General features: G+C 44.0%; 1 protein-coding gene and 1 non-coding gene across 2 annotated transcripts in view; one reads left to right on the plus strand and one right to left on the minus strand.

The window, feature by feature from the left end:
- Positions 1-1,722: 1,722 nt before the first annotated feature.
- On the plus strand, positions 1,723-1,925 carry LOC132214052 (small nucleolar RNA SNORA74). The gene has a single exon (XR_009448151.1). It is a non-coding gene; the product is annotated as a small nucleolar RNA SNORA74 (small nucleolar RNA).
- A 7,924-nt stretch (positions 1,926-9,849) lies between these two features.
- LOC132213936 (protein Daple-like) overlaps positions 9,850-20,293 on the minus strand; it is a 73,961-nt gene continuing 63,517 nt past the window's right edge. The window contains 4 exon segments of the mRNA XM_059660807.1: positions 9,850-10,076; positions 11,103-11,202; positions 16,220-16,393; positions 19,669-19,778. Coding sequence (XP_059516790.1) covers positions 9,850-10,076; positions 11,103-11,202; positions 16,220-16,393; positions 19,669-19,778 — 611 coding nt within the window.

Raw genomic sequence — 20,293 nt, forward strand, 5'->3', positions numbered from 1 at the left:
AAGAAGGTACCCTCCATGGATGGGGCATGGCAGGGGTGTAGAGAACCCCACTTTGAGGAGGAGGGGCAGGGAGGAGAAGGTTTCCTTCATGGAAGGGGCAGGGCAGGGTGACAGAGAACCTCACTTTGAGGGGGCAAGCAGTGGGGAAAGGGAACCCCAGTTTGAGGGAGAAGGGCAGGGAGGAGACAGAATCCTACATAGAGGGACAGGTCATGCAGGAGAGGGAACAGGGAACTCTTCATGGAGGAGAGAGGCTGGGGTGATAGGGAACCCTACTTTGAGACAGCAAGGATTTCAGCACAGGTCCTTAAATAGATGGCAGGGCAGGGGGGAGAGGGCATCCTCCAGGGAGGTAGCAGGGCAGGGAGGACAAAGGACCCCACATAGTCTGAGCAGGATAGTGAGGTTAGGGAACCATCCATGGAGGGGCCACGGAAGGGGGGACAGGGGAGTAGAGATAGGTAACAGGGGAAACACACCCCTCCATGGAGAGTCCCCTATTCCCCCATGGTGGGGCCCTTGTTCCCCAGCCCTGCCCCTTCACAGCATTCCCTCTCATACCTGTCCATCGGCCCCTCCCCTGGTCCCCTGCCCCCACTGCCCTGCCTTCCCATGGAGGGGCTGCTGTCTCCCCTGCTCTGACCACTCTATGGTTGGTCACCTTATCCCTCTGCCTTTTCCTTCCATGCCAGGGTCTTCTGTTTCCCTGCACTGACCCCTCACTCACAGGCATCTGAGGGGCATATGCTCTGGTCTCTCCAGTGTTCATCTCTCCTGCCTTTAGGCCGAGTGTCCACTCTCTGTACCTGAAGTACATTCTCACCTTCTTCATCTGTCTAAATCCTACCTGTGCTCTCAAGACACATCTCAAATATCATTTCAAATGTCAAATCACGAACAGGGGAAGGGGGGTGGGAAGTGGGGGGTGGGAGCGGGGGGTTGGGGATGGGGAGTGGGGGGTGGGGGATGGGATGTGGAGGTGGGTGGAGGGCAGTGGGGGCTATGGGGTGTGGACTGGGGAATGAGGGGTCAAGGATGGGAGAGGGTGGTGTGGGGTGTGAGGTGTGAGATGTGGGGTGGGGGTAGGGGTGGGGGTAAGAGTGTGAGGTGGGGGTGAGGGGTAGTGGTGGGGGATGGGAGCTGGAAGGTGGGTGGTGTGGGGTGGCAGGAGGGGGCTGTGGGTTGGGGGTGTGGTGAGGCCGGTGGGGGCTGGGGGTGTGGGTTGCCGGGTGGCAGGTGGTGGTGGCCTGTGGGGAGTAGGGGGTAGGGTTGGTGGGTGAGAGGTGGGGGAGGGAGAAGAGGGAATAGGGGGGATAAATGGTGATGGAAGGAGACTTGACTTGATGGCAGTGAACACACAATGCAATATACTGATGATGCAATATAGAATTGCACACCTGACTTATGCAATTTTATTAATGAATGTCACCCAAATACGGTTGATTAAAAATAAATAAAAGGTGGGTCTTTTGTGGTTGATTAGGTTATGAGGGTGGAGCCCTCGTGAATAGGATTAATACCCTTTTCAAAGATATCCCATGCTAGACTTATCAGGAGATGACTTTATATGTTATATAAATGTCTAACCACTATTTTGTACACTTGAAACTAATATTGAATGTCACCCCTAATTGAAAATAAATTAAAGTAGTAAAACAATTTTGAATAAAAATGAAAATGCAAATCAGATCATTACACTCTGTGCCTAAAAGCCTTAAGCGCTCCAGCAGTGGTCAGCTCTCCAGACAGCATCATGCCTGTGAGGGTGTTACACTTCTGGGAGAGGAATGCCCTGTCTTCTTCCTCCAGTAGCTCCCTTCACTGCTCTGGTGATGTGTGGCACTGGTGCAGGGCAGAACTGTGCTTCCTTGAGAGTGAGCTAAGCATCACTTTGGCTGCTTAGTTGTAGTGTGGGAGCTGACACAGAAAAAATAAATTTAAGCCTTAAAGGTTCTCACAGCATTTCAACCCACCAAACGGACCTCTATCCTCCCTTCCCTACACTCCAGCCAGCCTGGCTCACCCAGCCTTGAGGAAAGTAGGCAGGGACAGTGCTGCCTAGGAAGCCAGTGGCATGCATGTGTTCGGAGGTCTGGAGAGAGCTCCAGTCCTCTTAGGACAGAAATGGAGGGATGAATCTGCTGAAATCAGCCACCCAAAAGGGGACTCTACTTTTCACTACATGATGACTGGATTACACCTGCATGATCCCGCCATGCTCTTGCTCCACTGTGGCATCCCAGGGGACCCATGAATCATCTACAACAGGAAGCAGCTCTCTGGCCTTTGAGAATCCACAGACCCTCTGCAAAGCCCTTAAGCTCACCGGGCTGATCTCAGACTACAGATTCCAGACACCTTCAATCCTGGGAAGCAGCCTCTTTTGACTTTTTCATTCTCCTCCTACAAACAATGCCAGGTCTGTGTCTTCTGTACACTGCTCAAAGATGTGTGAGGACCCAGCGGGTGGCAGCTGGACGTGGTATACCCTGGGACATTTGCTGAGTGGCCTCAGACCCAACACTGACACTGAGCTTGAACCTGCATCCATCTGGTGAACACCACTCACCTCTACCTGGGGACTCCCTGAGAACCTCCCTCATGCAACTTGAGTACCTCCAGAGGCTCTTTCATTAACTGAGACAAACAGGCACCCGGCAGATGGAGGCAGACAGGGAGGCAGAACATGGTGTGCTCTGGGACTTTTGCTGACCTGTCCCCAGGCTCAATGCTAGTCAAAGCCAGCTTTGGTGCCCTGCTTGAACCTTCCTGTGCTCACTGGGCCTCAGCAGAGGCTGTCACAAATTGTGAATTGCTTTGTAGATGCAAATAGATTGCCCTGGGAGAGTCACATCAAGCATCTGACATTGTTCAGCACCAGAGTCCCTCCCAGGAAGCCCCAGGACCAACACGCCCAGTGGCCAGCTTCAGAGCACATCAGAGAAGGATACAATTAGCCTCAGAAGCAGCAGATCCAAAGAGATATCTAGGCAGGCACCAGACCCCGCTGAGATGAATTGCACTCCACGTGGTCAACATCTGTCAGCAGCTCATATACTACACTGTAGGCAGGGTACACTGCGGTCTCAGCCAATTAGCCTGAGCATCGACTCAGTACATGCATGGGCCAACGGCCATCAAGAATCAACTGCCACAGGAAGGTTCACATAACACACGTGGGACATCCCTGGAACACTCAACTCAGATGATGAAGAAGAAATTGCCACTGGGTTCCACAGGACTCCTACTACACAAAGCCACACTACCAAGACCTGGATTCTAACACAAAGAAACAAACACACAGAGGCAGCCAAAATGCAAAGAAACATGCCCCAAATTTAAGAACAGGGGACACATCCAGAAAAAATGCTAAACAAAGTGAGGCAAGCAATATTCCAGATAATGCATGTGTATATAAAAAGAAAAAATGATTGTAAGGATATTAATTGAAGTTAGGCAAAGAATGGATGAAAGCAGTGGGAACTTGAAAACTGATAGTAGGCATGAAAAAGAACATTAAGCCATATAAAAGATCCAGTCAGAAATAAAGAGTAAAATCTCTGAAATGAAGAATACACTAGAGAAAATAAATAATTTGATTAAGCAGAGAATCAAATTAGTGATTTGGAAGACAAGGTCACAGAAGACAAAAGCAGCAAAAAGAAAAAAGAACTTTTAAAAATGAGAACTGTTTAGGGGACTTTGGGGACAACATGAAACATTAACAACATCCACATTATAGGAGCACAAGGAAAAAAGAAAGATTAAGGGACTACAGTCTATTAAAAGAAATAGTGACCGAACACTTCCCTAACCTGGTATAGGAAGAGACACACAAGTCCAGGAAGCACAGAGTCCCAAACAAGATGAACCCAAAAAGGCTTGACACCAGGACACATCATCATGAAAATGACAAAGATTAAAGACAGGACATCTTAAAAGCAACAAAAGAAAGACGGTCAGTTACCTACAAGGTAGCTCCCATAAGACTGTCAGCTTATTTCTCTACAGAAACATACCAGGCCAGTAGGGATTGGCACAAAATATTCAAAATAATGACAAGCTAGGACCTTCAACCAAGACTACTTTACCCAGTAAGGCTGTCATTTAAAATTGATGGAGAAATAAAGAGCTTCCCAGACAAGAAACAGCAAAAGAAGTGTGTTACCACCAAACCATTAGTATAAGAACTATCAAGAAGGAATAAAGGGGAAACAGAGTTAAAAGAATAAAACATATGTACGAATAATCACTTTAAATGTAAGTGGCTTAACTGCTGCAATTAAAAGACACAGTAGCTGAATTGAGAGAAATCAAGAACACATATATATGCAGTCAACAACACACCTACCTCAGAATGAAAGATATACAGACAAAAAGCAAGGGGATGGCAAAAGGTATGTCATGCATATACAAATGAGAAATAAGCCAGGGAGATAAACCTAGAGCTGACAAAATAGATTTTAAAACAAAGGCTGTATTGAGCGATAAGAATGGACACCACAGAATGATAAAGAGAGCAATCCAACAAGAGGATATAACCCTTGCAAACATGTATTTCCTCAACATAAGAGCAAGTGAATGTGTAAATCAAATCCTGATGTACATAAATGGAGAGTTCAACAATAATACAGACGTAGTAGGGGATTTTAACACCAGATTGGCATCAATGGCTGGATCGTCCACACAGAAAATCAAGAAGGAAAGAGTGGCCTGAAATAACACACTAAATCAAATGGACTTAATTGGTATCTTCAGAGCATTTCACCCTGAAGCAGTAGAATATACATTCTTTTTAAGTGGACGTGCAGCATTATCTAGATAGACCACATGTTAAGGCACAAAAACAGTCTCAGTAAATTTAAGAAGATTGAAATCATATGATCAGAATCTTTTCTGATCATAACTATATAAAACTAGAAGTCAATTAGAAAAAACTGATATACAAGTGATCTATTACTGAATTGTACACACCTAAAACAACCCTGCCACAATAAATATATTAACAGAGAAATAAAAGCAATGGAAAGCAAAAATAAATAAATTAATTAAAATTTGGGGATACATGGTGGTGAGAATTGCATGTCAATATACTTGATGTATACTTAATTGTGGTTAAAACTCTAAATCTTATCTTTATTTGGCCACAATAAAAATTAGTTATTATATGATTAAAAAGAACACAGAAAAAAAAAAGAAAAAACTGTAAAACACAGAAAGTCTTGGAGGCTAATTAACATGTTACTAAGCAATGAATAGATAACAATGAGATCAAGGAAATAATGAAATAATACCTTGAAACACATGGAAATGAGAGCACAACAATCCTAACTCTATGGAGCACAGCATAAGCAGTCCTAAGAGGGAAATTCCTGACATTACAGGCCTACCTCAAGAAACAAGAAAAATCTGAAATACATCATCTAACTTTACACTTAGAGGAACTAGTGCAAAAGAAAAACAAAGACACCATAAAGTGAGAAGAATAAAGAAAATAATAAAGATCAGAGCAGAAATAAACAAAGCAGTAAAAAAAGAACAAGAGATCAATGAAGCTCAGGCCATTGCTTGTCAGTGGTTAGAGCTGTGGTTCACGGAACAAAGGACCATGGGTTCGATTCCCAGTCAAGGGCATGTACCTGGGCTGCAGGTTCAACCCTGCCCCCTGTTGAGGTGTATGTGTGTGTGAGACAACCATTTGATGTGTGTCTCACATTGATGTCTCTCTCTCTCTCTCTCTCTCTCTCTCTCTCTCTCTCTCTCTCTCTCTCTCTCTCCTTCCCCTCCCTCCCTCCCTCCCTCCTACATCTCTAAAAAAAAATTCATTGGACAATATATCCTAGGTGAGAATTAAAAGAAAAAATAACTTCTCAAAAAACGCAGGTGCTGGACTGGATCGCTTCACAGTGCATTTCATCAAACAGTCAGAGGAGAACTCGCACCTGTTCTCCTCAAACTCACCCAAAATACTCAAGACAAGGGAAGACTCCCAAGCTCATTTTATGAGTCCAGCATTCTCCTAATCCCAAACCAGAATAAGACTTTACAAAGAAAAAAATTATAGGCCAATATTCCTGATGAATGTAGATGCTAAAATCCTCAACAAAATATTGGAAAACTGGATCCAGTAATACATTAAAAAGATTACACACCATGATGAAGTTGGATTTATTCCAGGGTGCAAGCTTGGTACAGTATCTACACATAAAAAACATGATACATCATAAACAAAATAAAGGATAAAAATCACCTGGTTATAAAAATAGATACAGAAAGAGCATTCACCAAAACACAACACCTATTCATTATAACAACTCTTGGCAAAATGTGAATAGAGGGAATTCACCTGAACAAAATAAAGAGTATGAAGAAAGAAGAAAGAAAGAGAGAGAGAGAAAGAAAGAGAGAGAGAAAGAAAGAAAGAAAGAAAGAAAGAAAGAAAGAAAGAAAGAAAGAAAGAAAGAAAGAAAGTGAAAAAATTGAAGGAAGACAGGAAGAAGTTGAAGAAGATACAAATAAAGAAAAGCATATATGATGATCAAAGATAGGAAGAATTAACAACATTCAAATGTCCAATGACGTATTTCAGAGAGCTACAACAAACATCACAAAAATTTATATGGAAGTACAAAAAAAAAACAACCAAAAACCAAAAAACCCAACACACACACACACACACACACACACACACACACACACACACACCAAACAAAATAAAACCAAACCAATAGCCAGAGTAATCTTGAGAAAGAAGAACAAAGTGGGAGGAATCATGCTACCTGATTACAAACTATACTACGAGGCCATAGTAATAAATACAGTATTGTACTGGCATAAAACAGACATAAAGATCATTGGAAGAGAATAAAAAGTCCAGAAATAAACCCATACATTTGTGGTCAATTAATATTTGACAAAGGACACAAGAATATACAAAGTGGTAAAGATACTCCACTCAATAAATGCTATTGGGAAAATTGGACACATAAGTAGAAAAATAAATGAATGCAGACTACCTTCTTACACCATATTGAAGAATAAAGGCAGAATGGATTAAAGACTTGAAAGTGAGATTTGAAACCGTCAAAATTCTAGAAGAAAATAAAGGTAATAAATTTTCATAGAAATATTTTTTATTCTGATATATCTATTTGGGCAACAGAAGCAAAAGAAAAACTAAACAAATGGGACTACATCCATCTAAAAAGTTGTTGCACAGCAAAGGAAACCACCAAGAAAATGAAAGGACAACCCACTGAAGGGGAGAACATATTTGCCAATGATACATCTGATAAGGGTTTAATATCCAAAATTTATGAAGAACTTAAAAAACTCAACATCATAACAAAATTAAACAATCCAATTTAAAAATGAGCAAAGAATCTAAACAGACACTTCTCCAGCGAGGATCTGCAGATGATTATTACACAAATAAAAAGATGCTGAGCATCACTAATCATTACAGAAATGGAAATTAAAATCACACTGAGGTATCACCTCACATCTGTCAGAATGGCTATCATCAATAAATCAATAAACATCAAGTGCTGGTGAATATGTGGAGAAAAGGGAACTCTTGTGTACTCTTGGTGGAAATGCAGATTGGTGCAACCACTGTGGAAAGCAGTATGAAGTTCCCTCAAAAATTAAAAATAGAACTGCTTTATGGCCTAACATTTCCACTTCTGAGAATATATCTGCAGAAACCTGAAACACTGATCGGAAAGGATATATGCAATGCTATGTTCACTGCAGCATTACTTACAATAGCGAAGATTTCACAGCAGCCCAAGTGCCCATCAGCAGATAAGTGGAGAAAAAGCTGTGGTACATTAACACAACGGAATACTACTCACCCACACACACAAAAAGGAAATGAAGGAAATCTTACCGTTTACAACAGCATGGATGGAGCCGGTGAGTATTATGCTAAGTGAAGTGAAGTAAGCCAGTCAGAGTAATACAAGTTCCTTATGTTTACACTTATATGTAGAATCTAATGAACAAAATAAACTACAATCAAAATAGAAACAGGCTCCTAGATACAGAAAACTGACTGAATACTGTCAGAGGGGAGGAGGTTGGGGGATTAGGGGAAAAGTGAAGGGATTAAGCAAAGAAAAGACCTATAGACACAGAAAACAGTTTGGTGATTATCAGAAAGAGAGGGATGTGTAGAAGAGGGTTTAGGAAGGATGAATTGTGATGGAAGGAGACCTGACCTGGGGTCAGGGGGGAGGGCGGTGAGACACATAATTCAACATACAGATGATGTATTACAGAACTGTATACCTAAAAGCTACATGATTTCATTACCAATCTCACCCCAATATATTCAATTTAGAAAAATAGGCCATTGTGGCACATGCTACAACCTGGATGGACCCTGAAGACATGATGCTCAATGAAATAAGCCAGTCACAAAAGGACAAATAGTGTGTGATCCCACTCACATGAGGTCCCTAGAGCCATCAGAGTCATAGAGGTAAGATGGAGGGTATCAGTAATGGGGGAGTGGATGCAGAGTTGTTGTTTAGTGAGGACAGAACTTCAGTTGGAGGAGATGAGAACAGTGATGGAGCCGATGGTGGTAACGGCAGCACAACAATATGATTGTTAAGTTGAGTTAAGGACCACTTAACAGCACTGGACTGTGCTCTGAAAAATAGTTAAAATGGTAAATTTCATTGTGTATATATTACTGTGATAATAATATACCAAAAAAAAAAAAATAGAAGGCTCTGTCCTGGGTGTGGGAGAATCAGGTAGAGCTGTTTTCTATCGGCCCTACATGGGCAGTTGGGTCACTGTCAATATCCTGGCTGTGAGATTTTTATAAGATATTATTGAGGGAAACCGGGTCAGATTCCATGGGCTACCTCTGCGTTATCTCATAAATAACGAGAATCTACAATTACAATTTTAAAAGGTTAAAAAATGAAAGGGGCGACCTCCAGATTTGGTGGTCTTGCCCCAGAGAATCTTGCCCAGAAGGTCCAGTTGGGGTCAGGGCTGAGTATAAGGAATTGCCCACAGGAACTGGTGGTCAGTGGGATTGAGGGCCACCATCCAGACCAGTGACCTACACAGCTAAGTTCTCATCCCATCATGAAGCTTCCACAGCTTTTAATACAGCTGCTGTGTCTCAGCCACCTCTAATGCGATCACTCGGGGGAACAGCTCCTTCACTGTGCCACCTGGTTTCTTAAGGGAGCTTCAAACCTTTTAACCATCTCACAAAACACAACCCAGGTAGTGCAATCCTCCCACAGTGACCCTCTGCTTCATTACACCACATCCACCAAGTGACAAGGATGGGCCTTTTGTGCCATTCCAGGAACGCTGGGCCAGGGTTTCGTCGACAGAGCAGATTCACTTCTCGGTGCCTTGGTTGGGACCTGGGTACAGGGCCCAGGAGTGACGCAACCCAAGGACAAGGATGAAGGAAGGCAGCATTGTCGTTGGAAGCACGTGCCTTTTAATCATCTACAGATCTCAACTGTAGAAAAGATACCTATGCCCTGTTAAAGGTCAGGAAAGATAGTTTTTCTCTTTGTACTCGACAGAGTGGTGCTCAAAATGAACTAAAAATAATACCCTGTCTTCATATGCTCTCTCCTTCCTTAGATGGCTCCAATTTTCCTGTCAACGTGAATGCGAGATGGAAGAAGTAATGCTGGTGGATGAAATCAACACATCCCTATTTTAAGGGGTGAAACGTAGATGAGAGACGGAGTGTCACTCATTAAAGGTTTGGTACTTTACTCTGTGGTCCAGTAGGGAGTTTGTAATTGTCCATCCAAACCTGTACCATTAGGGTAATAATGTAGGGCTGTCATGAAGGCCTTTTCAGTGTCTGTACCCCATAAAATCTTGCTCTTTTTGGTCCATGATGTGGGCCAGGGAGCCACCAAAGCTCATCCTCTCCACACAGTGACTCAGGGCTCCAGGGCTCCCCTGGCTTGTGGATTTAGCTGGCAATGAACACAGCTCAATGGTGTAGAGGTCGGACAGAGGAGTGGTGTCAGGATGGCCTGGGAGCAGCCACTCATGGCTATCCTTGCCTATGGCCAGAGCTGATTCACATGGTGAGAGAGGCTCAGAAATGCAGAACAGCACAAACTCCTTGCTACTTGGCACACAGGGCAGCACACTCACCCTCTTGTTCCTTTACCTGTGCAGCCAGCCAACTCAGTCACCTTCAGGAAGAACATCCAGAAAGAATAATAAAATAAAAGTATCTCATGCCAATCCACACAGCACTTCAAAGTACTAAGAGTAAAAAACTCACTGTCCATGCATTTCTACAGAAAGGCTACTTGCTGTCCAGACCCATATTCTTGCTCTTTTTTCTTCTTCTCAAAAGAAGAAAACACATCATTCTGGAGCCACCGAGATGGAGCAGATCAATGGCCAGCTGTCCACCCAGTGATGTCAACCATGGTCTCAGAGAGAATAGTATCTGCGAACTCCAGAGAGAGCAGCAGTGGGCTGAGTGGGGACAGAATTGAGAACTTGACCAGTGACCAGCATGGTGGTGAGCTGATTTGTCTTGAAGGCAGTGAGTCTTAGCACTGCTCTGTGCGCAGGACGGGAATGACTCAGAGAGGACTGGACCAGGGGCCTGTTGGAGCCAGAGTGGCGGCTGCCCTGGACCCTTCCCCCTTCTCTCCTGGCCTGGCTCTAACGCCATGGCCTGAGCATAAGCCCCTTAAATGCTGAGGGAAAACCCATCACTGGTGAGGACCTGGGAAAATGGAGCCCTCGACTCCAAAGTATTGGGGCGACTCCTGATTATTTGTCTTCTTTTTCTCTTGCCAGTTTTCCCTGAAAACCATCCTGTTATATGAAGCTTCCACACAGCTCATGGGTGGAGAGGAGTGTAAGGTTCTGAGAGAACCAGAGCTTCTAGCAGAAGGGCCAGTAAAGTGGCTGAAATCCAGGGGGAGAGGAGCTGTGGGTGAGCTGGACCCGCACAGAGCACACCCTGGAGGCCAGCATAGGCTCTGCGCATGCTGATGCTTAGGTCACCCCCAGAGCTGCTGAGACACAGGTGACTCTGAACTTCATATGCTCCACAGCCTTACACAGGGGGCTCTCACCTCTGACACTCCATGGTGGGAAGACAGACTGTGGAGCCCCGTCCAGCAGGGGCAGCACATCCATCACCAGCCTCATGTGAAGTCTGGAAGGAGAAAGGATCTGCATGTGAACAGGCACAGGGGTCAAGTGCAAGGGGCCAGGGCAGTAGAGCCCCAGCCTGCAGACCCACCACACCCTGCACTTTAGTTCCAAGTACAAGCTCTTTTTTGCAATAGTAACAATTGTAGATTTGACTTTGAAGAAAAAATAACCCAAATTACATTAGAGATTTCAATTTTGGTTTGTCACATCTTCAATAGATGTTAGCTGAACCCATTGTGGTAATCATTTCACAATGTAGGTAAATCAGACCATCGTTCTGTCTGCCTTAAACTTATACAGTGGTGTATATTGATTATTTCTCAATAAAGCTGGGAAAAATAAACAGTGCCTTAATAAACGGGAAAAAAAGTGATTATAGATGCAGTGGAATGACAACACCATAACTAAGAGAAAACAAATCAGGATACACACATAACAAAGAGTATCATCTTACCATGGAGGCGTGCTCACTGGTTGAGCCTTGATCTATGAACCAGGAGGTCATACATGGAGTCCCTGTCAGAGTACATGGGTCTCCATCCTTAGTAGGGGGCATGTAGGATGCAGCTGATGAATGATTCGTTCTCATCATTCATGTTACTACCTCTCTCTCCCTCTCCTTTCCTCTCTGAAGTCAATACAACATATATTAATATAAATGAATTAATAGTATCACCTCAAAAAGGTATCTGGATATATAAATGTACGAAAGACAAAAGGAAATACTTTGAAATGTTGACAGTGGTTAACCTTGGATAGTGGACAGAAGTGATTTCTTTTACTTTATACTATTCTTTTTAAATTTCTACTAATGATCCTATATCATTTTGATAATGAAAAAAAATCTTCTAAAAAACAAACATTTAAGTAACTCTTTTTGGTGTAAAATGCATTTTGCATCCATGTTCAGTGACCATCCACTTATCTTTGAGAAGCTTAAAAAGTGCTTTGGGTTGTGAAATATCCTTTAAAATGCATTCTTGCACTCCAACAGCTCCTGAATGAGAACACTGGGCTTTGGAGATGCTGCGTCTGCTTGGGTAAAATAATGAGCAGGGGTTGGAGGCGCGGTAGGGGATGGGGCGGGTAAGCAACCCTGAAGAGAGGCTCCTACGCAGGATGCCTTAGGGTCCACAGCTCAGGCTGTATTTGAAGAATTCCTCATTGGAAGGCTGATATCTACAGTAAAGTTTCAGATTTAATAAACTTCAGACATGAGCCACAGTAATTTTTTTAAAATGGTTTTTGCCATTCTTATTGCAAAATCTATATATATAAAAGGCTAATGTGCTAAGGATTCCACCACCTGACCACTTACTATGAAGAGCACTGACCACCAGGGGCAGACATTCAATACTGGAGCTGCCGTGACATGAACTGGCCATTTACAGAGGCAGGGCACTGCGCACCCAGAGTCCACAAGCAACACTCCGCTTTTCCCAAGTGGGACACAGGCCCCGCCACGAACCCATGGCACAAAGCTCACAGGCCAGCTCAGCACAGAAATGGTGGCTGTGGGCACCAGGTAATCATGTCACATAGTAATGCCAGGCTTCCTCTCCCTAGCGACCAGCCTCCTTGGAGTTTCTTCACCCACTTGCTTTATAGCCAGGTGCAAACATTTTACATTTTAACCAAATGTCTTTGAAGTGTTTTCATGTGCCTCATCTCATTTGATCCTCACTGAAGTCCTGGAATAGGTAGAGAGGAGACTCGGTAGATCCTGTTTTCATTTCATTAGCCAGAAAATGGAGATTTAGAATGTTTTCAAAATTGACCCAACTGAAAAGAAGCAAGAAATGGTAGAACCTGAACATGACTTCAGGTTTTCTCACTGTACAGAAAAGAATCAAACAGGGCTATAGTTAAATATTTCTCCCTTTTTTATCCCTGCATGATCCACAATAATAATCTGCTTTCACATTGGTATTTACTGCTGTTTAGTTGTAAATATCCTGAAAAAAAAATGGGGCACTTCACTAGGCTGGGAAACGTTTAGCTAAATCAGAAAGCAGGTCTAAGTAAGCAAGTTTATATATATATATATATATATATATATATATATATATATATATATATATATATATATATATCTCACTGGCGCCAGTTGCATGTGTTTCCATCTGTCATTGTTGATCATGAATTTGGTATACACTTCTATTATTGAGAAAGGGCAAATAGTGATCTTACAATATTTCTTCTAATTAATTTCCTTTCAATGTGCATGAATTCATGCACCGGGACTCTAGTAATTAAATAATACTATCAAGACTCCTAAAAGAAACATATGTTTACAGAAAAGATTTTTAAAGGATTCAGATCTCCTAAGTCACAGCTCTATGGTTCTAACCTCAACTGGGTCTACAGAGGCTGACAGGAAAAATAGAATGAGCACTTGCCCTGGGTTCTCATTTGATCTCTGCTATTAATAGCTTGTGGTCTTGGGGATTTCACTTACCCTTTATGGGTCTCCTAGCTACATCTATAGGATGAGGGTAAAATTAGACCTCTTAAATAAGGTTTCTACAAATGCTTCAAAAAATAATTGTAGGTTCAGATTTCTACAATCTTCCTAAATATCTCAGCAATAACAAACTTTTCCTTGGTTTAAACTTTGTGGTACAAAACTTCACAAAAATGTAAACACAGTTTTATACTACTACTCATTTGAAAAATACAATCTCGCCCTAACCGGTTTGGCTCAGTGGATAGAGCGTCGGCCTGCGGACTGAAGGGTCCCGGGTTCGATTCCAGTCAAAGGCATGTGCCTTGGTTGTGAGAACATCCCCAGTAGGGGGTGTGCAGGAGGCAGCCGATCAATGTTTCTCTCTCATCGATGTTTCTAACTCTCTATCCCTCTCCCTTCCTCTCTGTAAAAAAATCAATAAAATATATTTAAAAATATATATATATACAATCTCTATAAAACTTATAACATTTTGGTAGATACTATTAAACATTTCTTAGTAACTGTACTATAACCCAAATAGGCAAATTTAGCATTAACTTTTTAAAATATCAATTGCATATTCTGTGTATTGGTGTGAAAAGGCTCAGAAAATACAGACGTGTTGAGCACTATATGTCACTTTTATTAAAATTCAACAAGTAACTTCCCAGGTATGGAAAACTTCAGCTGAAGCCAATTTTTGGGGGGTAAAAATCACCTCTTGTAAACATCAAATTAAAATGTGGCTGTATCTTCTGCCTTAAAAGTTAAAAAACATAAGAGTTGTTATTTAACTCACTCAAATGGTTTGTGAAGCTGAAATACTTCCATGTAGGGTCTGCCCCATCCTGACATTAGCTTAGTGCACGGACTGAGAGCCACATGTCACCTATTCTCTCCAGTGAGGAAGGGAGCTGTGTGTGAATCATTCCTGCCACTAAGCCCCTTGGACAGCCAGCCGCTAGGCAGCAAGGATGCCAGCCTCAGCTCACAGGTGGGAGAAGTGCTGCCATCTCTCTCAGAACACTTCCAAACTCAGCCTGGGAAGGACAGGCCCTACCAGCCAAGACCCATCAGGCCTCTGCTGGGCTCTAAGGAAAGACTGGCGATTGTCTCTACCTCTTATTTCTTCTGAGACCAAACCAACCAACCTCCCACCCAACCAACTACCCAACCAACCAACCAACCAACCACCCAACCAACCAACCAACCACCCAACCAACCAACCACCCACCCACCCACCCACCCAACCAACCAACCACCCAACCACCCACCCACCCAACCACCCAACCAACCAACCACCTAACCAACCACCCACCCAACCAAACAACCAACCACCCAACCACCCAACCACCCACCCAACCAACCACCCACCCAACCACCCACCCACCCAACCAACCACCCACCCACCCACCCACCCAACCAACCACCCAACCACCCACCCAACCAACCACCCAACCAACCAACCACCCAACCAACCAACCACCCAACCAACCAACCACCCAACCAACCACCCAACCACCCACCCACCCAACCACCCAACCAACCAACCACCCAACCAACCAACCAACCACCCAACCACCCAACCACCCAACCAACCAACCACCCACCCAACCACCCACCCACCCAACCAACCACCCAACCACCCACCCAACCAAACACCCAACCACCCACCCACCCACCCACCCACCCACCCAACCACCCAACCACAATTTAATTATCATCCTTGCACTGAAGCCACTGCTGAATAAACACCAAGTTGTATATTGGCTCATGTGGTGACTACCCTCCAAGACACATATTCCCAGGCCTGGAATAAGCTCTGCCCCTTCCCATTCCCTTCCCTCAGCTCTCCTCTCCACCCTCCCCCGCTCACCCCCCCCCCCACACACACACCCTATTTGACCAGGTAGTTAACTTTATGGGGACTACAGATCTGTCTTGTCCCCTGGCTTGAAACATAAGCCCTGGAGAAGCAGGACCCCTCACTGCCTGGCTTAATAGACAGGGGGCCCTGCTGGGGTCTGGCTGGAACTCTGTCCTCAGCTTCCTCCTGTCAGCTCAGCAGCCACCACTCCTCCAGGTCCGGGAAGCACATGCAACCTGCCCCAGAATGACAGGGGACCAGCCCCGCACAGGGAAGGAGCCCACACTGGGGCTCTTGGTCTCTCACTGGGGCTCTTGGTCCCAGGTGGCGACTTGATGGAGCCTCTCCACTCTCCTGCTTTCTCCCAGGAACCAGGGGCTCGCCAAGTCCCATTCTTCGGGAAAGTGACACCTTGGCTGTCCCCACAGAGCAAGGCTCAGGGAAACCCCAATCCTCCAAGGGTTTTAAATACCTGACAAGCCCAAGTTCACCCTTGGAATGAGCCCTTCCCGCCCACAACAGCCACCACCACGTGGGACACTCCAACTCCCAGCACCTGGGAGGTGCCAGATAGGCTGGAACCCGCACTCAGTTGCAGGGAGGGCGTGGGGGGCAGAGTTTGACAGGGCTTTTAGATGGGAGGCGCTGGGCAGGCGAGCAGGAGGGCACTCACCTTGGTGACACTGAGGAAGGGGGTCTGGCCCAGCGCTGCCCCTCACCAGCTTCCGCTCCAGCTCCTCCCTCAGATGAGCAAGTGCATCTTGCCCACATGCGGGAGAGGAGCGCCTGCAGGACGGTGGCCTGGACTCCAGGCAGATGCACTTGGTCTGGTGGCAGGGGCGGCTCCACACCAGCTGGGCTCGGCCTCCAACGGCTCCTCCGCCCTCGGGACCCTGGTGGACCCGGACAAGGCAGCAGTGCGAGCCAGGAAGCCCAGCGGGTCCTGTGACTCGCGGTCCCCAGGCTTGTCCCCCTCACCCACATGGGCGCCTGTGGCCAGATCTGCCAGGCTGGCCTGCCTGGCGCGTTTGCCGCTACACCGCCACCTGGTGGCGCCTCTGAGCAGTACTAGGAGGCCACCCTGGGCTCCTTGCTGCCATCCTGCTGTGCTCAGTAGTGTGGGTTAGTTCATCCACCCAGCATTGCTTCCTGACAGTCTGTCCCTGCAGAATAACTTCAACACAGGACACTTCTGCATTCTGACCAAGTCACTGTCGAGAGCCAGAATTTTTCATTAGGTCACTGGTTTGCTCATCATCATGTAGAATATCTGAGCTTTTAATTTTTGACTTATTTTATTAAATGTTTTGTATTAAAGAAGGAAATAATTTCTATAGATGTTATAAAGGAAGGTGTGTCATTATATTATCTGCATACCAGGTGTCAGGATGTTATACTCAGTGGGTGAAATCTGGACTATTGCCTGTTTATATAGGTCACATGAGATAAGAATCATTTTTATTCACTTTTTAAAAGTTAGGAAACAATAAAAAGAATATTTTTGATACATAAACATAATATGAAATTAACATTTTGGTGTCCATAATTAATGTTTGGTGTCCATAATTCCTGTTTCACTGGAAGGCAGACATGTACATTCATTTACACATTGTCTTTGGCTACTTGCATGTTACAATGGCAGAGTTGAGTAGTTATGACCCAGATGGTATTGTCTACAGAGCCCAAACCATTTGCTATCAAACCCTTTACACAGGAAGTTTGCGGACCCTTGTCCTACACAGAGTAGATGAAGGCCATGTGCGTTATTATTAGCACTGTATTTGGATTTCAAATGATTTTAAATGTGGCCTATTGCCCATTTTAAAATCAACAACATATGCCTAGCTAGTGTTGCTCAGTGGTTGAGCATCAACCAATGAACTAGGAAGTCACGGTCTGCTCTGAAACCTAGTCATATGCCTGGGTTGCAGGCTCAATCCCCAGTGTGAGGTGTGCAGGGGGCAGTCAATCAATGATTCTCTCTCATTATTGATGTTTCTCTCTCTCTATCTCCCTTCCTCTCTGAAGTAAAATATATATATATATTTTAAAAAAAATAATAAATAAAATCAACAAAATATGGTAAATATTCACTAGAAAAGGAATACATACATAGTTCTGAAATATTCATATGAATAAATATTACAGAGCAGTTAAAATCAATACAGAACTATTTGTCTCAAAGTAGATAGATTTTAAAATTTATGATAATCTAAACAAAAGTTCCAGAATGTGACATAAAATATACCTGTATATAAATCCAGAAAGATGAACTAATACTACATATGGTTGATTGATATATATTTATAATAATAAGAGCTAATTAGAGCAAACATCCTTCCGGAAGACCTTCCTGACAAAGCCAGGGCTGCAAGGGATGCCTGGGTCCAGGGCTCCTGATGGTGGCCGGGGGGGGAAGGGGGTGGGGGGGAGAGTGGGGGGTGGGGTGGTAGGGGTGGGGAACCTGGTCCCAGGTCCCAGAGGGAAGCTGGTGCTGGCAGCTGGGGAAAGGAAGGCCTACTCGTGCATGAATTTCATGTATCCGGCCTCTAGTATATGTAACAAATGCTACTCCTGCATGAATTTCATGTATCAGGCCTCTAGTATATGTAACAAATGATTAAAGACCTAAATTAGAAAAATGATTAGAAAATTTATAATGTAAATATAAAGAGAGAAATTGGACTGAAAATGATATAGACTATTACTGTATTGTATTATTTCTTCATTATTGTATTATGTTTTTTATTTTTCTTTTAACCCTCACCTGATGATAATTTTATTGATTTAAGAGTGAGAGAAAGAGAAAGAGCGTCAGAGGGAGAGAGAGAAACATCTATGTGAGAGAGAATCATTGAATGCTGACTTCTGTATGTACCATGACTGGGGATTGAACCAGCAACGTAGGTATGTGTCCTGACTGGGAATCGAACCTGAAACTTTTTGGTATATTGGACGATGCTCCAATCAACTGAGCTACCCAGCCCTAGTGTTTCCTTATTTCTTAAAAAATGAAAATATAAAGAAAGGGGGCAAGATATGATCGCTGTTTATTGTACACTGTTTATTCTACATCTATTAAATGTTTTCTGTACCATAAATATAACTTTTCATAAAAAAGGAAGGCAACATGTCTATGGAAGTATTTATTTTTATTTGTTGACAAGAGAAATGTGAATGGTGTAAATGCAGACCAAATCTGCACATACCACCAAAGAATAAATAAAATTGATGTTAATCATTGGGTTCTGATGACTTATCAGAGAATCACTAATTTGTTAAGGGTCCTTAGAATACACTTGGCTTAACAGACATCAGCTGGGACTCAGGGCAAGGTCAGAGCCATGCCCTGAGGGCGGGACCAGTCAAAAGATTGGGTTTCACTCAGTCTGACTCTCTGGCCCAGTGTTAAGGGGATGGATCTCATGATGTCTCAGGCCCACCCAGATGTGATGTAACTTCCTGTAATTGGAGTATATAATAAACAGCTTTCAGAGCTGGCTCTCTCTGTGCCTGTCCCTCCAGAGGGCAGACTCTCTCTGTCTGTCCCTGGAGTCAAAGGGCAGACACCACACCCAGCCCAAGCTTTTAATCTATTTTATGTCTGTCTTTCATTATTCTTTAACCCGAAAGAGCCTCCTAACTTGCTCGAACCGGTTCAAGTCTCCTGCTCCATGAGGGATGTGGAGAAGAGACCACAGCCAATAGCTTTTATTGAAACACAATAGATGTATTAGTTCTTCTAATGCAACAGGGAACTGTTCCAAGGCCAATGTGAGACACTGAAACCAAACAAAAACTGAGCTTCCTTATAAAAACTTTATTGTTCCCAATAATTACAGATCACAAGATAGTTGCTGCTCATTACTTACATATGGCTAAGTAAATTCCAGTAACTAGCTATGGGATTAGCTCTCTCCTTCCACAGATGGCTCCAATTTTCCTGTCAACTTGAATGCGAGATGGAAGAAGTAATGCTGGTGGAGGAGATCAACACATCCCTATTTTAAGGGGTGAAACGTAGATGAGAGACGGAGTGTCACTCATTAAAGGTTTGGTACTTTACTCTGTGGTCAAGTTGGGAGTTTGTAATTGTCCATCCAAACCTGTATCATTAGGGTAATAATGTAGGGCTGTCATGAAGGACTTTTCAGTGTCTATACCCTACCATGATGAAGTGGGATTTATGGTCCATGTTGTGGGCCAGGGAGCCACCAAAGCTCATCCTCTCCACACAGTGACTCAGGGCTCCAGGGCTCCCCTGGCTTGTGGATTTAGCTGGCAATGAACACAGCTCAATGGTGTAGAGGTTGGACAGACGAGTGGTGTCAGGATGGCCTGGGAGCAGCCACTCATGGCTATCCTTGCCTCTGGCCAGAGCTGATTCACATGGTGAGAGAGGCTCAGAAATGCAGAACAGCACAAACTCCTTGCTACTTGGCACACAGGGCAGCACACTCACCCTCTTGTTCCTTTACCTGTGCAGCCAGCCAACTCAGTCACCTTCAGGAAGAACATCCAGAAAGAATAATAAAATAAAAGTATCTCATGCCAATCCACACAGCACTTCAAAGTACTAAGAGTAAAAAAACTCATGTCCATGCATTTCTACAGAAAGTCTACTTGCTGTCCAGACCCATATTCTTGCTCTTTTTTCTTCTTCTCAAAAGAAGAAAACACATCATTCTGGAGCCATCGAGATGGAGCAGATCAATGGCCAGCTGTCCACCCAATGATGACAACCATGGTCTCAAAGAGAATAGTGTCTGCGGACTCCAGAGAGAGCAGCAGTG

The sequence above is a fragment of the Myotis daubentonii genome, chromosome 12, assembly GCF_963259705.1.
Source record: "Myotis daubentonii chromosome 12, mMyoDau2.1, whole genome shotgun sequence".
Taxonomy (NCBI): Eukaryota; Metazoa; Chordata; class Mammalia; order Chiroptera; family Vespertilionidae; genus Myotis; species Myotis daubentonii.